The sequence below is a fragment of the Momordica charantia genome, assembly GCF_013281855.1.
Source record: "Momordica charantia cultivar OHB3-1 chromosome 4 unlocalized genomic scaffold, Mcharantia_2.0 BLBB01000004.1, whole genome shotgun sequence".
In the NCBI taxonomy this organism is placed as follows: Eukaryota; Viridiplantae; Streptophyta; class Magnoliopsida; order Cucurbitales; family Cucurbitaceae; genus Momordica; species Momordica charantia.
This window is the reverse complement of record NW_028275162.1, coordinates 27,044,071-27,068,428: the sequence shown is the minus strand read 5'-3', so window position 1 is coordinate 27,068,428 and position 24,358 is coordinate 27,044,071. Positions and strand designations below refer to the sequence as shown.

At 31.7% G+C, this 24,358-nt stretch overlaps 3 protein-coding genes across 6 annotated transcripts; 1 reads left to right on the top strand and 2 right to left on the bottom strand.

The window, feature by feature from the left end:
* Positions 1–1,535: 1,535 nt before the first annotated feature.
* Positions 1,536–5,405, bottom strand: LOC111006025 (FAD/NAD(P)-binding oxidoreductase family protein). 3 transcript variants are annotated; one of them, XM_022277760.2, is made up of 16 exons: positions 5,225–5,400; positions 4,984–5,109; positions 4,837–4,896; positions 4,629–4,742; positions 4,451–4,538; positions 4,139–4,275; positions 3,958–4,059; positions 3,244–3,315; positions 3,069–3,168; positions 2,919–3,001; positions 2,639–2,716; positions 2,443–2,541; positions 2,311–2,361; positions 2,156–2,212; positions 2,029–2,070; positions 1,536–1,877 (listed from the first exon to the last, which is right to left on the bottom strand). In XM_022277760.2, the coding sequence occupies exons 1-16, from the start codon at positions 5,267–5,269 to the stop codon at positions 1,782–1,784; spliced, it is 1,350 nt and encodes a 449-aa protein (XP_022133452.1). In that variant the 5' UTR covers positions 5,270–5,400; the 3' UTR covers positions 1,536–1,781. The 3 variants fall into 3 exon arrangements, 2 of the variants coding, with proteins under 2 accessions (XP_022133452.1, XP_087978448.1); XM_088122322.1 differs by having other exon boundaries at positions 4,984–5,081; positions 5,225–5,365; XR_015790078.1 differs by having other exon boundaries at positions 1,739–1,877; positions 2,311–2,348; positions 5,225–5,405.
* Positions 5,406–11,717: 6,312 nt separating this feature from the next.
* Positions 11,718–13,554, top strand: LOC111006629 (LOB domain-containing protein 4). The gene is made up of 2 exons (XM_022278656.2): positions 11,718–12,584; positions 13,371–13,554. The coding sequence occupies exons 1-2, from the start codon at positions 11,815–11,817 to the stop codon at positions 13,477–13,479; spliced, it is 879 nt and encodes a 292-aa protein (XP_022134348.1). The 5' UTR covers positions 11,718–11,814; the 3' UTR covers positions 13,480–13,554.
* A 1,340-nt stretch (positions 13,555–14,894) lies between these two features.
* LOC111006159 (uncharacterized) lies at positions 14,895–18,834 on the bottom strand. 2 transcript variants are annotated; one of them, XM_022277929.2, is made up of 4 exons: positions 18,295–18,834; positions 17,962–18,198; positions 17,788–17,865; positions 14,895–15,571 (listed from the first exon to the last, which is right to left on the bottom strand). In XM_022277929.2, exons 2-4 carry the CDS (start codon positions 18,167–18,169, stop codon positions 15,561–15,563), a joined length of 297 nt encoding a protein of 98 aa, XP_022133621.2. In that variant the 5' UTR covers positions 18,170–18,198; positions 18,295–18,834; the 3' UTR covers positions 14,895–15,560. The 2 variants fall into 2 exon arrangements, 1 of the variants encoding a protein (XP_022133621.2); XR_015790385.1 differs by having other exon boundaries at positions 17,788–18,198; positions 18,295–18,831.
* Positions 18,835–24,358: the final 5,524 nt, after the last annotated feature.

The following is a 24,358-nucleotide window of genomic DNA, read 5'->3' as shown; positions in this document are numbered from 1 at the left end:
TTTTATATCCGTGAGTGTCAGAGCCAGTTTACGCGCACCTCGATTAATCTCATGGGACAACCCGTCTGATTCTACAACATTTGATACCGAGAAATACATACGAATTACTAATTTATAAATAGACATTTTAGAAAAAGTATTTTGAGATTTAATGTATATGGTGAGAATTAATTATTTTGAGTTGGATCAAAATCAATAATAAGGGTGTCACTTACCTACTTTGTCATCACTAGAGATTTAATGTATATGGTGAGAATTAATTATTTTGAGTTGGATCAAAATCAATACTAAGGGTGTCACTTACCTACTTTGTCATCACTCAAAAAGGTTAAAAGGTATATATAAAATATTTAAACTTTTATAGTTTTTCCCTATTTTACCACCTAAATTTATACAATCATATACATATACATACATATATTACTAAAAGATAATTAAAAAATATTACATTGCCAAATATGTTAATGAGTTTATAATCACTATTTTGACAATTTATTTTTCTTTAAAATATTAACACTAGTGATGGGCTAATGAAAAATTTGGCATTCCTAATAATCTAGGTGGGCTTGCAAATTTTCAAACCAAACATAGGTTGAATATTGAAAATTCATGACTAAATATTAAAATAACTTACTACTTTGAAGTCTTCAAAAGTAGTTTTATTTATTTCCACGAGACTCAAGTATATTTGACTTTCTAGAAATGCTATTGTTTTATGGTCCAAATAATTTGACTTATCAAGTTATGTGATCTCATAAATATAAAGCAAGGTCAACTGTTATTAATATTTTTTAAAATTTTACTATCTCTCGTACACTTGGCATATATTGTATTAAATTATATGATAATTACTCCTGAATATACAATGTAAATTATTGAAAAATAATTCTAAAATACATGGCAACACATGTTTTAATGATTTTACGGTAAGATGAGTTAGCAAGAGAAATCTCATACATTGTAAGTAATACAATAATGTATAGAAAAGATATCACCAATATGTAGGACAAATATAACTTAAAAATAAAAATACTAAAAGTTCCAAGCAATAATTAGATCAAATAGACAACAAATCTATTTTTAAGTTAAAATAGTAAGATAGTAGTTGCACATTTTATTTTGATTGCAATTTTACTACCCTATTTTTAAAAATAATCTCTAACCTAATGTCATTATTTTTTAAAATAATATTAATTAAAAAAAACAAATGTTTACTATAGCCACGACTAATGGAAAACTTCAACTTCCCGTGTCCTAGGTGGGCATGCAAAATTTCAAACCAAACCTGTGTTGAAATATCGAAAAATCATAATTAAATACTAAAATAACTTAGCCTCCTATTTATGTCTTGAAAAGTTTTTCTTTTTTAATTTATTTTCATAAGACACGAGTACTTGACTTTTTAGGAGATTTTTTTTATTTCTGTCTAAATATTTAGACTTTTCAAGTAAAATATATATCTTCATTTAACTAACTAAGATATATATTTTCTGAATCTATATTGAAAAAGAAAAGCATATATCGAAAAATCATAATTAAATACTGAACAATAATATTATTAAACATATCTATTTTTATGCAATAATTTAATAGTTGCCTAAAAAATTCATAGGATATTAAATCTTAGATAACTACCCACCAATACCATAGTTTGAATTCTATTCTCTCTGAATTTTGTAGAGTTTGTCTAACTCATAATGCTTAACAATTAAATTTAATATTGAAGACAAAATTAATATATTTTTAAAAAAAATTCATTAAAACTGGTGAAAAAAAAATGCTTATGCCACATTGCCTACATCACCCCTCCCTAGAAGACCACCATTTGCAAGTTTGCCAATGCTAGTTCCAGCTATATACCCACCGGACCAAGCATTCTGCAAAAGGAAAAAAAGGTGGAGCTCCATAATTTTTTCTCATAAATAAATCATATATACATTTATCAACCTAAATACAACTCAATTGGTTAAGACATATATTATAGATCAATGAGTAGAGGCCGTTGTTAAACACGACACTAAATTTAACCTGAAAGTTGAAACCACCAGTTACACCATCGACATTTAGCACCTACAATGCAACAGAATAGAATCTCAAGGAAGTCTCTGCTGTGTTTTCTTATGTATTGATAACCAAAAGTAGTTATATTAATTACCTCTCCCGCGAAGAATAGGCGAGAATGAATTTTGCTCTCCATTGTTTTCAGTGAGATCTAGACAGGACAGAGAGAAAAAAGAGTAAAACAGTTGCAAGTTTGTAGGTGTTTTCTTTTCTTATTCTCTTTTTGAGAGAGTGAGATAGAGAGGAAACCTCCGACAGCGGAACGCCTCCGGCAGTGACGAATTCATCTTTAAATTGACCCTTCATGGAAGAGAAAGCTTATAAAATCTGAAAAAAAAAGGCTATGGCATTCAAATGGAAATGCTAACACAACATATGTACCTTTCCCAAGACTTTAAATATGCACTTCTTCAACAGAGAAGAAACGGAAGCTAATGATTTGTTTGAGACTGAAGCCCACAAGATCTCATCATGTATTTCCTGGCCATGAGAGAAGAAATATCTAATTGGCAAGGGGAAATACTACAAAACTATACCGTTACTATTATGATCTTATAATGGGAAATTGCGACGAAACCTCTCGATCCAACAAATATTTCCAGAATCTTTTCACAAGGCCAAAATCTGAAGGACATGAACTGTGTACTTTTTGCTTCTGCAAATGTGTTGAAAGCACAGGGGAGTTATCAAATAATTGTTATAAACTATACAATAAATGAGAGGAAGCAGAGTTATTTAAATGAGAAGTTATGAGATACCATTAAAGAAATGATGTATGGATGAAAAACCAAGAATTAGATATTACTGGAATGGAATAATCTAGGAACTTGCATGAATGGTATATGATCCAGGAATACCATAAACTGAGATTTGTGCCGGCTAAGGATTGACTTGACATCTTCTAAATGCAAATCAGGTGTAAAATCCACAATGAGCAGGCCTACACTCAAATATTATTAGCAGAGAAAATTTAATATTTTAATCTTCAAATAAGGAATTTAAGAAACCTTTATAATTTGAAGCGAATAGGTCACGGGCTCCCCAAGCAGATAACCGAAGAATTACCGGTCCACTCAGTCCCCAATGTGTGACAAGCATAGGCCCAACCTAAACATGAAAAAAAAAAAGTTGGGATGTCACTGCATTTTGTGCATTTAATCCACTGCGTAGAGAAGAACTTGCCTGCGTATACTGTGGAAGATGCCTCTGCATGTTTTCTAACTCGAGTTTTGCCCTGACCTTAGGGAACGAGACCTGAACAATGACATATAATTAGATAAGAACAGAAGATGGTGTTACTACTGTTCTAGTACTATACTATTGCTTCAAAAATAAAGAACAGAATGCCAGCTATCATATAGTTCTTATTGCAAGATGATCTCAAAAGTTCTTGATTTATGATGTTGATGATCAAGGGTAATCAAATAATCCCATTCTAATTATAAGTTGAAAAAAAGCACAAGCAAACAATATAAGTTATACCAAAAGTAGAGACTATTACATCCTTCTTTCATGATGAAATATTGAGCATTGTTAAAGGCAAGGAGCAGATATTTGCAAATGAAAGTTGGATTAGTAATTGGTATCCCAAAATACAACGTCAAGCCTTATAGTGCGGTTGTGAACATGAAAATTAAATGATTAACTAAAGTTGCAATTACCAGTGTCCAGCTAAAAATGCTAAGGGTGAAAAAGCATGTGAAAAACTAAAACACGAGATAGGGATGTTTGATGCCACTAGTTGCACTCCGTATAGCACATTTTAAAGGCATTTTGGCTCTAGCAGGCGAAGACATGAGAAAACATGCACAAAAAAATCGTATAACAAATTATTTTCTTGCGGTTGAAACTAAGTGGTACAAAAAGAAACCGATCTGGAAAGAGATTGGAGCTTACCCCTGACAACTCTGCCAACTGGGGATCTTCAATCTTGAAAGTAAATAGGCTAGGCACTGGGTCTATAAGAGAATGTCCAAGCTGAGCAGCAAGACTAAAGCCCTTGACAAAACTAACAAAGTTTTAGGGATCAATCCCATCCTAACACATCCAAGCACAAAAACCAGACATCAGTTGCAACCTGCCGACTACTTCCACTAGCAATCAATAAATAGTTTGCTTCAACATGTTCAACAACGATCTTTTGAATCTTCAAGACGAACTTCCCACCACTACTAGTCGATGCACTTGTAACAACTTTTCCAGTCTGCAAGGAAACTGGTAAAAGAGTTCAGAACTCAGCATAAAAATATTTTCATGAACTATTGTGCTGCACTAGAGATTTCAAATAAAGGATGCGTGAAACTAGTCAATCTACGACATATTGAATGCTGAGAACAGAACAGTAGATTAAAAAGAAAAAAATTCAACAGTAGACAGTAAATTAACAAACCTCCAACACGTGTTGCTTCATACATCAAACAATCAACTATGGAAGCAGAACAGTTGCTGACAGGAAAAACCCTTCCATCATCCTCAATCTATTCACAATTAAAACAAATTATTCACATATATGTCAAAGAAGGAAGCAAGAGATCAATAGCTTAGAAAGAGAGAAGAAAAAAAGACACCTTCAGTTCAACTCCGTGATTGGAAAACCAGGACATTGTATCCATTGGACCGTGAACATTGAAGAAGGAGCCCCTAAATTCTTTATGGCCTCTAGGGTAATGCTCTGCCAAACTCTAAAAGAACATAATGATCAAACAGATTATATGCATTCTCTGTTCTTAATTATCAATAGATAAGTAAGAAAAAACCTGACGAAAAATCCCTCACCTTTGAGTCGGTTGAATGTCCATTCGTCACATTGCACCGACCTCCTCCAGAAATTTTGACCTACCCATTAGCAAAGAAAGAGAAACGAAATGCTTCTCAGACTAGGGGGAAAAAAAAAGAAGTCGAAATTCGGTGATAATTCAGAACCTTGGAAAGAGGTTTTCCTTTCTCTATAACCATGACATTGAGATTGGGGGCCAGGGTTTTAGCCCTAATGGCGCCATAAACACCTGCTGCTCCACCTCCTACGACCACCAATAGCTCTTCATTTAGCTACCCATCACAAAACACAAACGAAGTCATTCTAATTTCTTAGGCTTCTGAGAAATCCAACGAAAATTTTGATAAAGAGGGCCAAGAGATTAGCAATGGGTGATGAAAGAATCACCTTTTGGACTGCAACAGAGGAGGTTAAAGCTTTCGCTAAATTCATTTTGTGAATATACAGCAGTTGGACTAGAGATGGAGAAATTAGTGCGGAAAATCTAGCTTAATATTTGGACAACTCTCTCCGCCGAGACAGAGTGCGGCTAAAATGATTGGAAAGAGCCAAAATGTATGGTTTAGATATAATTGGATAACACTACTGCCAAAATCAAGATTAAGCAAAATCCAACTGTAATGAATTTCGCTTATAGTATCAGAACGCATTCACTATTTTAGCTAAAACCGGCGGTTAACGATGGTAAATTGGAAATATTATCCATAATAATAGTTGATATTGAGTGAACCCATGTAAATTCGATAATAATTTCTTTTTCTAGTTTAGAAATTTTAGATTAGTTTATCTATTCCAAGTTGTGAGTTCCAATTGTATTAGTTATGCATTAATTTAAACTAGAACTCGACGAGGAATTCGTTAACAAATATTTTCTCTGGTAATTGAGATAGTATTAGTTGGATGTTTTTTTTTCTAACCGTGTTCGTGCCTAAATTTATACCAAGCCTGCTAAAAAGACAACCTAGCTATAGATATTTTTATGATTGTGTTATTTGGGATCGTTATTTTAAAAAGAAGTGATCCTCTAACTTAGTGAAATCAAAGAATTTCCACTCAACACCTATAAAAGAATAAAGTTACTATAATTTGTTTCTTCTATAAGAAAGTCAAGGAAACAAATGATAGTGACAAAAAAATTAAACGAGATTAGAGATTGAAAAGATCACCTTATGATCGACAACCGTGTTAAAACCTTTGTTAAATTTGTTTATTTTGTTTTAAATATATAGCAATATATAGTTGGTTCAATTTTGAGAAAACCCTCAAGATGGAGAAATTAGCTGACACTAGCTTAACATCCGGACAAAATAACATGCCTTTTTGATATTTTTAGATATAACATTTTTTTTTAGAATCTTGATTTTAAAATTTTCAGTATTCTCAAATTACCTATTGCATATAAATTTTCCCAATTTCTTTTCGTTATTATATATCAAACATATATCACATACATATCAGGAGTATATCTATAGTATATCAGAAATCAATCTGTTCTATAATAGTAAATCACTATTTTACCTGCTTTAATCCTCTGTCTTGTATTTTTTTTTATCAATTAGAAATCAGTAGGTATTGACATGCATGGAAAATGAGAAAAAAAATTTATACTTACTGAAAATGGGAAAGAAAACTTGAAAGGAACGTAAATGTGAACGTCAATGGTGATTTTCAAACTTACTGTGAATGAGAAATCGAAGGGAAGAAGATGAATGAGCAATCAATTAGAAACTAGAGGTAAATAGAAACTTAGGGTTTTTCTGTCTATCAATAATATATCAGTGATATATCAAGTATACATCGTACATATATCAGTAGTACAATTAAGTTTTATTTAAAGTTTTAAGATCAAAGCAAAATCACCAACAATGTCATTCTTAAAAGGTTTAAATATCATTCTTGGGTATCAACATCAACATCAACATCAAATCAGCAGCAAAGTCCTTCAACCAAAAACTTAAAAGTTTAAACATCAAAACGAACCAGTAGCATAAACCAAAAGTAGACTAACAATGTCATTCTTAAAATTCTATAAAAGAAGAAGCATGAGTTCCAGAAGCATAAATTCCAACAGTCTAGAAAAGCGTAAGTTTCATTCTATATTCTCTAGGTAAAAGCTTGGGACATCAATCTTCGTTCTTGGTGATTGTCGTGTCTTCGGAGATAATTTCTTTAAAGCTTTCCATTTTTCCATAGACAACACTTTTGGCGTTGGTTTATGTTGTCTTTTGGGACAAACGACATCAACATTTTCAACGATGTTTTTTTATTTCATTTTTCATGTTTGTACCATTGCTTTTATCTGAAAAAAAAATTTATTCCATATATTAGTAGCATATCAGAAAATATATTAGAAGTAATATGTTCGAAATAATTGGTAGATATGATATTTATATAAGAAGTATATCAATAGTATATCATAAGCCAATAAGTTCTATATCACCTATAGTAGTAGATATCATAGTTATATCAGAAGTAAATCAATTTCATATCATATGTATATCAAACATATATTACATATATATCAAGAGTATATCTGTCAATCATAGTTATATCATAAGTAAATCAATAGTATATCAGAAGTCAATCAGTATATCAGAAGTAATCGGTTGGTTCGAGCCTATAGGGTATACTTGTAATTTTGAACATGGGTCTCCGTTTTTTTGCAAAAAAAATAAAAAAATGCTATATTTGAAAAATCCAACCTTGTTGCTATTTTGCTTATTTTTCTAACATTTTTTTTTTTTTGCCATATCTCAAGTTGCCCCAAAATAAAGTGACCAACTAGAGATAGGAATTAAAACCTTCTTCCCGTCAAATCTGGCCATATTCGTGAACCCTAGCAACCTCGAAATCCCAATCTCCCATAATCTCGTTCCATTCGCTATCTATGTTAAGAATTGATTTCAGCTTGTCAAATCTGTCCCTATCCCAACCTCATAAATTGGTAATCGAGATCTTGCCAGCAACAACTCATTCGAGCAATTGAACCAAATTACCACTGCGAATGTGATGGAGGCTGATTAGAATTTAAAGTTTTGGCAACGAGTCCCGACTCAAAGCAAGTTTGTTGCCAAAGGTACCTTTCGGCGACGAAAGTGATGTTCGTTTCTGAAAGTCCACACTTTCGACGACGAACATCACTTTCATTGTCGAAAGTCCACACTTTCGATTACAACAATGATGTTCATCGTCCTGACGAAATGCCAAAAGTCTTAGTTTGGTGGAATTTGGATCGCCATGCGAGGGCTTTTGGCAATCAAGTGTAGAAGTCGTCGATATTAATGACTTACTAATATATTCATGTATTGACACATTTAAGATACGATTCAAACTCTAATATTTTGATTGAAAAAGTATAAGGTTGAACTATGCTAGTTTGAAAGTAGGTTAATCTAAAATGGTTCTAAACAGTACATTTATAAACATTTTAATTTCAACACACCCAAATAAAAAATCATTCAATATTAGAGTGGTATATTCAAATAAAGCCGACGAAAATCGAAATAAAAAAATAGAATAGGTGAAAAAAAGAAAGAAAACCGAAAAACAAGATTGAGATAGGAAAAGAATGAGTACGGGTATAATAATCCTTTTATTTGCCCTGATGTTTCAGAAAAGCATTTATTAAGTAATAAAAATAAGTTTTGAAAGGTGTTCATTTGTGGGAAGTGAGAACTTTTATTTTTTGTTGAGTTACATTCCACTCTTCTCCCCTTCTCCGTTGGATCCGAACAAATCCATGAACCCTAGTGAGCTCGAAATCCCAAATCTGTGGAGTAGATCTTGCCGGTGGCGACACCATCGGAGAAATTGAACCAAATTACTGCTACGAATGCGAAGTCATACAGAACCTGTTTCGAGTCGGGAGAGCAAGAGACGAAGGTAGAGGGGGAGGAGGGAGATATTTTGAATTTATAATTATTCAAATATCCACACCCCAACTATGTTCAAGTCGTCCTGTCCTACTAACATTCTTCCATATTAATGTATTCTATTTTAATTTCAATAAATCTAAATAAAAAAAAATCATGGTAGATTTGAGTGGTATCTCAATCCCCATAGGATAAGAGAAAAAAATCCAAAAAAAGAGGAAAAAAACCAGAAAAACAAGAGAAAGAGATAGAGAAAGAAAATGAGAAGGGTATAATAATCCTTTTATTTGTTTTGACATTTCAGAAAAAGTAAGTTTTGAAAAGGTGGGGAGTAAAATTTGTCCCCATACCTACGGCCATTGTTTGGAACTCAATATTTTTTTGAGGATCCCAAGCCACCCTTGAGACCCAAACTTATAAACATATAATTGTATCACTTAATGTTAGTTGCGGTAACTTATATATTTTAATAACATATTCTTATTTAGCAAAAACAATGAATACTTTGTGTGACAAATGAAGATTGTGTAACACATCTGGAGGGAAGAAAAATTTTGATAAAAAAAATCGCATAAAAGTGAGCTGGGATGAAAAATTAAATTATTTTCATAAATTTTGCCAACATTTAGAAGGGTGCACACAAAAGATATAGACCATTTGTGCAATAAATGGACATATAATTTCCTTCTAAACGGAAAGGAAGTGATCATCTTTCAATTTTATATTTAATATATACCACAAAATTGAAAACGAAGAAGTTTATTGAAGTTCAAATACCTGTTAATACAAAAATTTCAATTTTATTCTCCCTCTCGTCCTCCTCCCCTTCTTCCCTATTCGGAGAGCACCAACAAATCTGAAATCTCAATCTCCATTATTAATGAAAAGTGAAGTGATTTTGACAAATGCTCTCAGACATATCATCTGAACAATTGAACCAAATTACCGCTACAATGCTGGCCGATTACAGGGATTTCCATCATGGAAGTCCTACAGAAACTGTTTGAGTCGGGAGAGCAAGAGACAGAGAGGCTGGGAGGGGAGAGAGATGAGAGAGCGTGATAAGAAAATAAGAAACACAAACCCTAATTTTTTTATATGATTAGAGATCTCAACATTTGCATGGATATCAATTATAAACCTTCCCATTAAAACGAGATTAAATTATTTAAAATTTTTAATTAAATTATATTTAAAATGTAATATCTAAAATTTATAAATAATAAAAATGGTAAAATTAAAACAGAGTAAAATAAAATTTGAGGTATCAAATTTTGTAATTGGGTTTATATTTGGTTTATGAAGTTTTAAAGGAGACATTTTAGTATATTTCTAGTATTTTATTAAATTTTTTATTTAAAATAATTAAAAATTAGATTTTTCTAGGATAAAAAGAATCCCAGCAAAATAGGGAAAAATTATTTAAGGATACTGGAATATGTGGCTGATGATTTCATATGAGATATAAAGTTTTTTGAATTTGTATCCAAAGATTAATAGGGACAAATAGATTCTGAAGCAAAGTGTTTAATTAGGGAGCAATCTAGTATTTTGAATTTGTATCAAACGATATTATTAGGGTAAATAGATTTTGAAGTAAAATGTTTAATCATGGAGCAGCCAGAATGAATAATTTTTGCTTAATGTCCCACCAAGATACTATGATACCATGTTTTAGATAAATAAAAGTATTTTGTAATATGTGATAATTAGCAATGAACTATCATCATGTTGGCATTTGATAACTCATTTTTATTTATAACTCATTTTTATTTTATTTCTTAAATAAAAATCATACAAAAATTCTCTCACGGGCCAATAACCCAAAGTCTTAAAACTAATATCATATAAATGCCCATTAAAGTTATATAGTTCAATTGGTTAAATTAAGGCTCCTATCCCTCACTAATAAATTTGTAAATTTTAAGTTTCACTCCCCTATCGTACTAAAAAACACACACAAATTAAAACTCATTTTAAATGTGATATAATATATGCTTAATCTCGTGTATTACAAGAACTTCTCAACTTAGCACTTTTAACTTTTGAAGATCATATATCTAAAACATATTCATTAAAACCAACCTAGCACTTTTAACTTTTGAGGATCATAGATTTAAAACATATTAATTCAAATCATAGCTCAACTATTAGGTTAAGACACCTAATCGACAACACGTAACTAATGGTTCAAGCAACCTCGTGTATTATAAGAGTTTCTCACCCTAATACTTTTTGACTTGAGGATATATATTATCCTAGAAATAGTTGATCCTTTTTTATGATCAAGATTGAAACATAATCTTTCTATGGAATCGTCAAACCGCGTAGATTTGTTTATTTTCGTAGCTTTAATATCTTTGAAGATATATGATAGAGTACTTTTGATGATAATTTTCTTTTCCATTTTTCTTTTAAATATAATGAAGCTTATTTGCCATACAAACTATATATTGTAGTGACCTAATAGAGTTATTATAGGAATAGAAAAGGAAAATGAGATATTGTGTACAATATATTGATTACTTCTATATGATTAAAAGAAACATTTTTGTGAAATATAAAGCTATCTACAAAAATTTACCGTTTTATACTTGTGAAATAATAATTTAATCAAGTTAATTGTTTAAGTAATCCTAAGGTTTGCTAAATTTGAACATCCTAAATTCGGAATCCAACATCAAAAGTGGAGCACACGTATATCTTAATTAAACAAAGTTTAAGAAAACAGAAACACAGTAAGGAAAAAATTCAGTGCAAGTGTCTCTCCACAGTAGAAGGCAAGAAGAGAGAAAATTTTCAGTTGGGTCAAAATCAAAATTGACAGTTCAATCAAACAAATCCAAACCGATTAAAAAGGAAGTTAAAAGCCACATATCAGATCTAGATTCACCCACCCTTCTTTATCGGAAAAAACTCATTCAAACTCCTTTTACTTAGTCTCATTATTAAATGCAATATCTGTCCATTCCATCTCTAAAATTATTTTCCAATCACATTGGCGCCACCACCACCACACGCCCCTCTCCCACTCAATGTTCACTTCAAAATTACCCATTTTAGCTCCTCATTTCATCTCTAAACCATTCATTTCTCCTCCTCATTATGACCATTAAAGGCGGCACCAGCCAGGCCTGCGCTGCTTGCAAATACCAACGTCGCCGCTGCTCCAAAGACTGCGCCTTGGCGCCCTATTTCCCGGCTGATCAACCCAAGATGTTCCAGAACGCCCACCGCCTCTTCGGCGTATGCAATATTATGAAGATACTCCGACAAGTCCACCCTTCTCAGAAGGATGAGACGATGACTTCCATTATCTACGAGTCGAACATGCGCGCTAGGTTTCCGGTTCACGGTTGCTGCGGCGTCATCTGGCACCTCCATTACCAAGTACAACAGGCTGCCGATGAGCTCCGGCAAGTTAAAACTAGGTTAGCCATGGTGAAGGAGCAGTTTCAAAATCAAATGAATAACAACGTCGTCGGTGGCGGTCCTCTCGAAGGGATCGTGGACGCGAGTTATCCAATTTACACACAACAACAGCCACAATACAACGGAGGATTGATGGTAAATCAAATGACGGGGGATGGGAGTGATTTTTTTGGAAATGGGAACAATGGTGGGATTTATGAGGATGATAATAATGGATTGATGTTGAAGGAGTTGAGGATTCAACAACATTACAACGATAATTATGGAATAAACATTAGTAATGTTGAATCCATGCTAATGCAATCTAATTTGATACCCACAGTTCAAGGTTACCCTTTGCAACAAGAAATGGAAATTTCTCATGATTATGATGAAATTCCATTTGATACCATTGCCGATGATCGACAGTCCTATATTGAATCCAAAGAAGGATGCGACTCTAGGTAATTACGAGAACCAACAATTAATGTTTTTCTTTCTTTATCCTTTAAAATGTTTTTAAGATAATAATTTTGTTTTTAGTTCATTTTTTTTTACCATCAAATCTATTATGACGTGATCTTTTGAAAAGTACTAAAAGATTTGTTTTTTTTAAGTATTAGCTGAACTTCTAGAAAGTTCTGGAAAGGCAAGGATGTGTTAGAACCCACATTTTAAAGAATTTCAAGTGTCTAGGTTTCCAGAAAGTTCTAGAAAGGTAGGGATGTGTTTGATTAACTGCTTTTCAAAATAACTTTTTCTGGTTTTCTTTTCCGAAACATTCTTTTTTAAGTTAAAGAGCACATTTTTTTTTATTTAAACCAACAAGAGATTCAAACTCACTCATATGTGTCAATTACTACTCGTCTAAATTAAAATTATGTCATATAGATCCAAATAAGACAACTCTTTATATCAATAAAATATTGATGTAGATGGATATTCTTAAAAAGATTACAAAAGTAATAAATTAACAAAACATTATTTAAATTAACATATAAGCATTCTGTATGTTAATAATATTTGGTATGAATAGTTTTTTAATACCATGATACAAACACACACTTATACCAAACAAATAAACAAATTTTCAAAAATAGTACTTATCTAACTTTTAATCCAAGAAAAAAAAAACAGAAAGTTTATTTAAAAACAATTACGAAAAAATTATAGTTCTCCTCCTAAAAAGTTGGCTACAACATTGAAAACATTGAATTGATGGAAATATTTTTGGGTTTGATTAATTGCAGTGCAGAATCAACATTCAAAGATGTGTCAGAATCATCTGCTGAATATGTTTCAAGAATTGAGCTCAAGAACGCGGCAGCTTGCTTCAGTCTAACAAGTCATGTCAAATAGAAGACCAAAACAAGACCACAAACAAATTTGTATGTAAAGGCTACCTAGGTAGAAGTAGATCACAATTTTGTTTTCTTTTTTCTTTTTCTCATTCTTTTTCTAATTACCCATTCTTTATTCTTTATTCTTTATGGTTTTTTTTTTTTGGACAAATTTTGATCAAATAAAGAGAGGTGAGATCAGTTCACGAGTGATCTCTTTCTCTCTTTTTTTTCTTTCTTTTTTTTTTTTCAATTTTTGTATAGAAGAAGATCATGTCATGGTTCAACATATCATTATTTAAGAATGAAGTCCATGATTATTATCGTGAATTTACCCATGCAATAAAATTTAATAGATTTGGATCCATTGTTCTAAAATTTCCATTCTTTGAAATTTGAAGAGAAAAATAACAGACTATCAAAATATATGAGGTGTTTTTGGTGTGGCTCAGATTTGTCGATATGGGAGGCAGGGCACCTACTTTTTACATTTTTTTTCTTCATTTTTTTCTCAATATATTTTCTTTCTCTAGTTAATTTTTTAATTTTTCTAAAAAAAAACTTTATTTTTTATTTTCAAATTTATAATTAAAATAAATTAATGTACTCATCATCTAATAAATAATTTTATGTTATTAAGTATATTTGTATGTTAGATTAACATGTAAAATAAATTGTAATTAAATTATATAATATCTTCATTTATTTTTAATATTTGGATGGAATTACATTATTAATATTTTAAAACAATATCTTTTTACGACCAATATACCTGATAAATTAATTTCACTCAAGATAGCATAAATTATACGATTGTCATTAGAAATTTATATTTAGTTAATATAAATCAGTTTTCTCTACAAAATAACATATAAAAAATATTAAACTAATTTAAATAAATCATTATATTAAATGCAATTATAAATTATATAAATGCATTTTTGAAATCTTTTATAAATTTAATACAAAATAAATCCGACAAAATTCTGGCATCTAAAATTCTAGGCATTTATAGATGCAGGACATCTATCTTCCGAAAAATAAATGGCTCTTTATTTATCTCTATTTTTTTATTTTATAAATCTCTTTTTCTCTCTTATTTTTCATCATTGGACTAATTTTGTAAAAAATAATGTTTATTAAAAATATATATATATATCACGCTAGTAGCTAGTTATAAATTTTTTTTTTGAAGGAACTAGTTATAAAATTAATTAAACCTGATCCTGGGAGAAAGTCATGATTTTTCCCATTTGACCTTGCAAAAAACTAGTATGGGGTGGTTTCTATTTTATTGCCTAACCCTAATTTCAAGGTTTACCTTCAAACATTTGATAATGTTTTCGCATGAAAAGCATAACATTAAATATTATTTTCTTCTTGTACTTTCAAAATATTCATGATTTTTTGAAAATAGATCATTTTAATCCATTCGATGTGATTCATTTTTTTAGAACGAATAATTCATTAAATCAAAGTAAATCCTGATTGGCCAAAGAAGACAACCAACTAGGGATACAATTGTTCCAACTCTCCCTCTCCCACCAACTTCCGTAAGATCTTGGCCTACCTCATTCAGCAAATTTGCAACCATCTCCGAATCTGTCTGCACACGGCCCCTCCAAAATCACGTTTGCTTCGATTAAATTGATACTACTGCAAGAATCCACAAAACGATTACCGGCCCGGATGACTTCTTCATCCCAATTGCGGAGCACCCACCCCAAACTGCCCCGTTGAAGAGGTTCCGACGCAGGGGATCGGAACCCATTTCGTTTTGACTTTGAATTTCCTATTCGATCTGCCCGCTTGAGAATCTATATGGATCTTGTTGTATGTTTTGAGATGGCCTTTGAAATCTGCTGTATCAATGTGAGATAACTAGGTTGCTCGCTCCGAAAGACCACATTGTTTCTATGGTTCCAAATAATCCACGACCCGATCATAATCATCTCTAGCTCCTCGTCCTTATCCTTATCAAGCATCCAATCCCAGAAGTCTTTACTCGACCAAGTCCTCAACAGCCCCCATCAAAATGCATGTAATGATCCCAAAGTTGTTTTGATACCTTGCACTCCCAAAATAAGTGAGTCACGGTCTCTACATGATTCCTGCAAAAAAACACAATTGGCATCGGTTTTAATTCCCTTAGTCAACAAATTGGTTTTAAGGGATAGAAGATCCTGCACTATGTGACTCATTGGTCCAAATGGACTAGATTGATTAAAAAAAAAAGGTTCAAATCCCATGATGACCATGTACTAACTTGGCACCAAATATTGTGAGGCTAGGCAATTGGCCATGAGATTAGTGGAGGTGCGCATCCTGGTCTGGACAGGTATGATATACAAATTTGTAAGGTAGAAATTTTTTTAGATTTTTTTCTATAAAATTAAAAGTTTGTAAAATAGAGAAATTACAAAAACGTGGTTCTTTATACAATTAAACCTACACATATTAAAAAGGAAAGGTGTCTTCTACTTACCGGGAAACTTAATTCATTCATGTAGCCTGCGACACGTTAATAAAATTTTTGATTTGGGATCAATAAAATCTACCTATCAAATATGAGTTTTAGCTCAATGATGATTGACACATATCTTTGTTAAGAGGTCATTAGTTCGAATTCCCCACCTCACTTTAAAATATATATAAATTTGATTTTTTTAACTCTAAGTAAAACCTAATCTATTAATTAACATTATAATTATGAGAATTTTACAGAGTGACATGCTACAACCTATAAATAAAGAGGCAGAGGTAGGGAAAAAAACATATCATAACAAATATTTATTAAGAGGTGGAGAAATCACGTCGCAGGAGAGATGGCATTCACTAGACAATTATCTAGCAAAATATATATATATATATATACAAACTTTCTTAATTTTATTTACCAGATTTGATTGTGTAGTCGGTGCCATCTTGCCGGCCTGATCCCTTTGCAACTTATAATTTATTATTTTATTATCTTGCATTTGTATCAATATTCTAATTCTTTGCTGCCTAAAATTGTTTTATATTATTGGCAAGATTTTGAGTGGTTAGTAATTGTTTATGTTTCTATCATTTAAAAATTTTAGAAAAACAAAGTCGGGTGTGTCTTCCTATTTCAAGTTTTTCCTATAATATAAATAAAATTATTATTTCATCCTTTTTTATTTTTAAAATGCATAATCTATATCAAGAAATAAATATAATATAGAATTTTGAATATTTAATTTTAAAATTTAAATTTCATACAATTTTTACTTTGTTAAATCTCAAATTTTTAGAGAAGAAGAAAGTTACTAACATACTTTCATTTCCTTTTAAATAAAATAAAATAAAGAAACAAGAACATTGACAAACATATCGATTAAGTTTAATTTTCTTTTTAGTCAAGATGTTGTTTTTTGTTTTTCCTTTTTTTAGTATAACATATGGGGTGGAGGATACGAACTCATGATTTTTTGATAGGAGATAAGTATATTATCCAGTTTCAACTGTTAGCTATTAAGGAGTTGTTTTAACTGATTATTTTTATTTGGAATTATTTAATTTCTTTAATAGTGTTATTATTTATTTTTATTTTTATTTTTTGAAAGCTTAGTTTCTTTTCTTCAATAACCTCATCTTCAAGATTTGGAGTAGTTTAACTAGTTAAGACAATTGAAAGGTAGAATCTTCAAATAATATTCTCTCTCTGTATCCCTTTGAAAATGTTGTCTTCTTCTCAATGAGAGGCATTATTTAGAAAGAGGAGAAAAAGGAGGGAGATCTGGAAAAAAAATTAGTACGATGAAGTATTTTGCTGGATAAAAAGATCAAAAGAAAATTCATGATGCCGGAGATGTCTCCGCAACCATTAAGCAAACATTGTAGGCATGTCACACCTTGCTCAATTTCATTAGAATGGTAGTAGATATTAACATTATTCTAATAAAAAATGTATCTTTGACTGTAAAACTATGTTCATGTTGGCTATAATGCTCGTAGTGAGCATCATCACTTTGCAACATTATGTACATTTTATTTTTATTCGGGTTGTTTTTTTTATTCAATCTATAGTTTTAAGAACTTCTTATTTAATTTATCATTACACCTCATAGTTCAAAAAAGTTATTATTTAATTTACTATGATTTATATATCTTTTTTAGTTGTACCTATTTGTGGATAAATATTAAAATTGACTCATGCTTAAACGATTCAAATATATATATATATTTTTTGAAACATAAAAGATTCAAATATTAACTTTTAAGACAGAGGTATAACATCTTAATAAATATATATATATATTATATATATATTGAAATGAAAGTAATACAGACACATTAAACATACTCCCGTTCTTCACTTTGGGGAAGTCTTTAGAATCGAGCCTCACTGCACGGCCACCAACACCTCCCCCGTCCGGCGCCTCTTCCAGACAAAAAAAATAAATAAAATAAAAAAGTTATTACTTGTATCAACATCTTAGAAATTGTAGAAAAAAGACAAAGGCAGATTAAAACCCACTTTCTCTATTGTCGAAGCTATTCACAATCGATCCGTAGCTGCTGATTGTGTCTTGAATTAAAGCCCTAACAAATCGGGAGTGGAAAGTCGGCCTGACCGGTGGATCCCAGTCGCTGCGAGTGACCTTCACCCATGGGAACCGAGTGACGGTGATTAACTCGTCGTCGGACTCAACTCCGGCGAGGAGGTTGTCTTTCATTACCGCCATCGTAATCGCGTCCACAAAATTTTACATGCCTGTCAAAAGAACAGAACATCGATAAAAAGAATTTAATCGATCCGTGTAAGGTTTTGAATTTAGTGATATTTTAAAGAAAAAGAAACAGTAGGTACCTGAGAATGAAATTCGGGGGATGCCAAATTTGGAGGCGGACTCGAGAGTCCACACGAGGAAGCCATCGGAGATTAGGAAGGTGACTGGGGGAAGGGATTTGAGGTGTTTTTCGAAGTCGTGTTGCATCGATTTTGTGGCCATACAGAACTCCGGGAGCGTCTGCATGGCTTGGACTCCGGCGGGGAGGCCGGGCGCATTTTCCGGGAAAGGAAGATCGATGATGGAGACGGAAGTGTCGGAGAGAAATTGGGAGATGAAGGGGCGGTGGGCGGCGGTGGTGAAGACGGTGACGGAGAGGTCGTGGAAGCGGCGGCGGAGGAGGCGGACGAGGTGTAGAAGTGGAATTGTATGGCCTTTCGGCATGAATGGGAACAGAGCAACGTGGCCACATTGAGATTGAGAATTTGAGGAATTTGAATCCGTAAGGAACGGCAGAATTGAATTGAATTCATTGATTTAGCATATATATAACCAAGAGAAGAGCCTGTTTAGAAGAGCCCCAAGAAAGGACAAATGTTTTTTATCATAAAAAATACTGATCCTCAAATACATTTTAGATAGAACTACTATGTACCTGTGAATGAATTTAATATCTTTAATAGCTTACGAAAGTAGTGGTAAATGGAAAAGTAAAATGGCTCATGAAGTTCCTACTTCCAATTTTTGGTACTTGAGTTGTCTCTATTATACTTGGCCACCCCATTCCTAACATATACAGCACTGAACTGAACTGAAGTAAGTTGAAAGGGGTGGGGATGGATTAAGTTTGATTTTTTTTCCTTCTCTATGAGTACTTTAATCGGATTAACCTACGTGCTCGATAGTCGATATTACTTAACTCGACACACTTCAGTTGTTGTGTTATACTACGTAGCATTCCTAGTAAATGTTAACCAATGTAGTGAAGTATGTTAGAGATATAATTGAAACTTTTTAAAATTCTGAAACTAAAATAAACACACAGGCACATTATTGATTTACTAAATACTATAACTTAGCGACAATTCCAAGTGTGATAATTTTTACTTTTTAATAGGCTTCCGTGTGAAGAATCATGAAATATATATATTTTGGGCTTTGTCTCTATACTCATCAATCTTTTACTTAATTATTTTTTTAAAATATTAAAGCTTTTTTTTGAAAAAAAGTTTAGACTACAAATTTGATGATTAGACTATATAATCTCAACCAGAATTTGTGGCCTTTATTGAATAGAAATTTTTGTATGTCTTCAATGTTGTTATTTCTAAATTTTTCAATTTTCCTGTCTTTTCACTAACATTATAATCATAAATAACAAGCATTAAAACTTTCCATTTACAAGTGAGCATAATTGTAATGTTTGTCAATTAAAATGGTCTATTCTCCACATCAAACAAAACAAGAAAAAGTGATTGGTACCATTTAAAAAAAAAAAGTCATCCACGGTTATTTAATTAGAATTTGGTGGCTGTATATGCATATTATCCTTTGCTTAAAAGTTGAAAATAAACCAAAATTAACAATTGCATTAAGTTTAAAACTTCCCTAATTAAACCCAATTTATATTCAGACTAAAATTATTTCCAAAATGAAGGGGAACTAATCTTGGTAGTATTTCTATTTGTGACGGAAAAAATGTTATTGAATATAGTATTCAATTCAATAAAAGTATAAAAAAAATAGAAAAGTATAATTTTTTAACATCAAACGCACTAACATTTCAATTTTATCAAATTGCACCTTAAATTTTAATAAACATGTATCAACAATTAGTTCATTTGATTTTGAAACTGCTCCTTCATTGTGGCTTGTGGCTTGTGCGCGTAATGACTCATGATAATGAAGGTCATGTCTCATCATTCCACATGACATAGATTTGTTAAGGGTATATATTTTCATGATATTGTAGGCACTGAAGAGCCCATTAATATTCTACAAAATCTTGAGTTGATCAGGTAGGAAATATGACAGACTTTTTTTCATCGATATCCTATTTTCACGCAAAAAAAAAAATAGTAAAGGTAAACCATCTTGCTATTTAATTTATAAACCATAAAGATTATAACTATGTTTTTAACTTGAATTATATTTATTTGAATTATAACAAAGGGAAATACTTAATTTAAAAAAAATTTGGGTTTGACGTAGTGTAATTAAATTTAGGCCAGTCCAGCCCAATAATGAGACTTATTCTAGAATGACATCTGATGATATGATATCATATTCTTTCTTTCTCGTAGGTCAGAGGAGTATATAATAATTTAACCAAACATACCATATATTTTCATAATCATTAATAAAAAAACAATTGTTTTTGGCGTTTTTTGAATAATGCAAAATTCAGGGATAAATAAGTGTGAATTAAAAATGAGGAGGAAATTGAGATTTTTAAGTTACTTGTGTTAGATATTGTAGGTAAATGGTGGCTTTTCATTTTAATCAAATAGATAGTGCCTACTTTTATAAACCTCCTAATTTATAGATTTCACCTGGGGATGGAGGTTTGAACTTAAGAGATAGGTGTCTTAATCATTTGAACTATGCTTGGTTGAGCGGTCCATGATTTTTTTTAGTTGCATAGTGAAAGATCAAAGCATTGACATTAAAATTGATGATATAGAGCACCTAAAGTAATAATTTTTTTTTACCATAAAACTCTAATTATAAGTTACATATAAAATTTATATGGTTTGTACCATTTCAATCATTTAAAAAATTTAGGTGACATACAAAATTAAACAATTATATTTAATTGTTAGTTTGATGAGATAAAATAAATAGCTGAGAAATTAGGTCTAACTCTAAGTTTTCAGCACATCAACAGGAATAGCAATGCTAGGCTTAAGAATTTGCAGAAAATGACAATCTATCAACTTCTCGAGTCTTCGTGCTTTCCTTTAATCTTTTCATGAGAATTTTTCCTCCACAAGGAAAAAAGCTTTTAAAAATTTGGTACACCAATTTCGTTATTATTATTATTAAATTTGTATAAAAAAATTATTATCCCATTAAATATATGGCAGGAACATTGACCACAAAACTTATAATTATACTCATGTGGAGGTATTCCGAGGAAACTTAGATTATTTGGGTAAAATAATATGTATGGGAAAGTTCTTAATTACAAAGATCTCAAATAGTTTTTTACTAATAATAAACAATAAAATTATTTTAATGATACAAATCTTTTTTTTTTTTAAATTTATTTATTGCAAAGGCCATTGCTAGAATTACGAACACAGTTTAGGAGACATTTTTTTATAAAGTCTACATTTATGAAATCACTTATATTTTTATTTTATAAAAAAATAATCAATAGAAATTGAAACCTGTGGGTTAATGTATGAAACTTATTGGGTTCGTCTTCTAGAATGGCATGGTAGCAAGTTCAAGTAAATTTCCTATTTTAAAACTTTCTTAATTAACACTATTTCAAAGTTTGCTTGTCAAAAATTTTTTTAGAAAATCGTTCCCATTTGGTAATTTCCTTTCACCAAGAAAGCAATTTCTCAGTAATTTCTAATTTAATTAATATCATATGAGAAAGTTTACCGAGCATGGTAGAAACTTATGCATATAAATGAAGGGATTCCAATTTTGTAAACCATCACTTATGTTGGAGTATTTAATTTATCGGAGATGAAGAACTCAAATATATGAGTTGGAGGATTCATGTTGCAGGAGAGATGACACCGCCTAAACAAACAAATAGGTAACGATAGTGAACTCTAATTATTTTAGTAATAGTTTCGTTTATAGTTTTTTATTTTAAAAAATGATGTTGGCTTTTTTTCTAAAAAAGATACATGAGAATTTTTAGCCAAAATTAAAATGTTATAAACAAAAAATAATCTTCAAAACTGTTTTGTGAGTTTTCAAATAGGCACAGATTTTGAAAATGTTTTTAATAAATAACAAAATAGATAAGTGGTAAACGAAAATAGTATTTATGAAATATTTTAAAAATAGAAAACAAAAAGATAATATAGTTATCTAGCATGGCCGTAGGTGGTGCCATCCTCTTGCAACATGATGCCTCTGCAACTAATAATTTATGCTCTTGCATCAGTCTTCGACTCTTCTAATGGTAATTAGTTTATTATATTCCGGTCATTTATTAACTGATTTGCATCTGGTGTGTTTATTTAGTTATTTTTTATGGCATATATTTTCAGCCACCCTTATACATTTTCATGGGCTATCCCTTTAAAACCTAAAGATTTTAGGTTTAGTGAGTATAAATGGACTTGTCAGGAAAAGTTACAATTTAGTTGCCAATTTCTTTCTCTTTTAAAGAATATATAAAGTTTTTTACTCGAAGAAACGTAATCGATATTGAAAAATATTATAAAATAAAAATGAGAAAGCAAAGATGATACTAATTCTAATACATCTGATATAAAAGTCAGTTTAGGAAAAATACTTAGCTTGTATTTTAGTGTGTAATATGATTACACCCATATTTTATGAACGTATACATACTTTAAAATAATTTATCCTATATTATTTTATCTAAATTAAATTTTTGGATCCGTTGCACCTAGTCATTTTACACCCTGACCTAACCACTATTGAGACCCAATCCCCACCGTCATTCAATTCCACAGCGTCGGTCTATTGCATTTTACCGACCGAACTTACCATATGATTGGTTGGTTAGATCTTATTTAAGCGGACAACATATCGGTCGGTTGGGATTTCAGCCTTAAAAACCGACCCAACCCATCGACTCAGGATTGGTGAACCGAGAATATTTTTGGTGCAAAAACATTTGTGCTTTCTTGGGGCTCCTCTAAACAGGCTCTTGTCTGGGAAATTGACTCAAATGACCTTCAAAAGTTTGTGGAATGCTCAAATGATTCACCCTTTTAAAATGTGTCCAAATAACTCACTGTAATATTTAATTAATTTTAAAAGGTAGCAAAATTACAGTACTACCCTTTTGTTCAGAAAACCAAACCATTTGCTTTACATTTCCCCTTTCCTCGCCGTTTTCAGCCCAAATTCGTCTTCTCGATTTTTCTTTGCAGTCCCTTGGAATTTCTTCTTAATTTTTGTTTCTCTGGGCGATTGGTTTCGATTTTATATGTGTTGAGGAGTTGAATGGTTGTTTATTTGCGTTGATTCAGTTTTTTGATATTTAGATGAACGAATACATGTATAATATTGCATCAATTTAGGTTTTTTTCTGTTGATTTTGTTTTCTGGTGTTCTTCTTTGTTTCGTTCCCTGTTTTTCTTTGATTTTTCATTAATGTTGGAATTGAGGTCTGTGGCTACGGGAGTTTGATTTGAAATGTTTGAAGTGGTGTGGTGGGAGGTTGAAGATGAAGAAGTATTTTCGATGAAGTGGAATGGACCTCGAGCGAGGTTGAAGAGATTTGAAACGTCGTTCAAGGTTTAGTAAGCTTCTGTCATTTTTCTCGGGTTCGACCTCGGGCGAGTTGAGCCCGAGGTAATTAAAAGAGGCTGAACCTCGAGAAACCTCACTCGAGGTTGAGCTTCTTTCAATTACCTCAGGCTCCACCTTGCCCGAGGTCGAACCCGAGGTAATTGAAAGAGGCTCAACCGCGAGAAACCTCACTCGAGGTTGAGCCTCTTTCAATTACCTCGGGCTCAACCTCGCCCAAGATCGAATCCGAGAAAAATGACAGAGGCTTAGAAACCTCGAGGTTGCGTCAACTTTTTCTATCACCAACCGTTGACCTCGGCCGAAACCTCGCCCGAGGTTCATCGTTTCTTATGAAACTCGATCGGGAAACCATAACTCCCGCCCGAGGTTCATAGTCAACTTTAGCAGAATCATGCTGAAATATGAAACTAAATTTAAAAATGACAACATGTTTCAAAATCAAAGCAAACAAAACAGCAAAATTGCTTTTCAAATGTAGTCCAATCTTAAGAAGAAATCAAAAACAACAAAATTAAAGGCAATGGTTGTTGTGAATTAAATGATTCCCGGGCGGGAATTAATATGATCCCGACCGAGGTTTTTTCCAGCGGTCATGTCTTATAATTAAGGGTATTTTGGTCATTTCATCTTCTCTGACACATGATTAATGTTTGAAGTAGGTCATTTGGA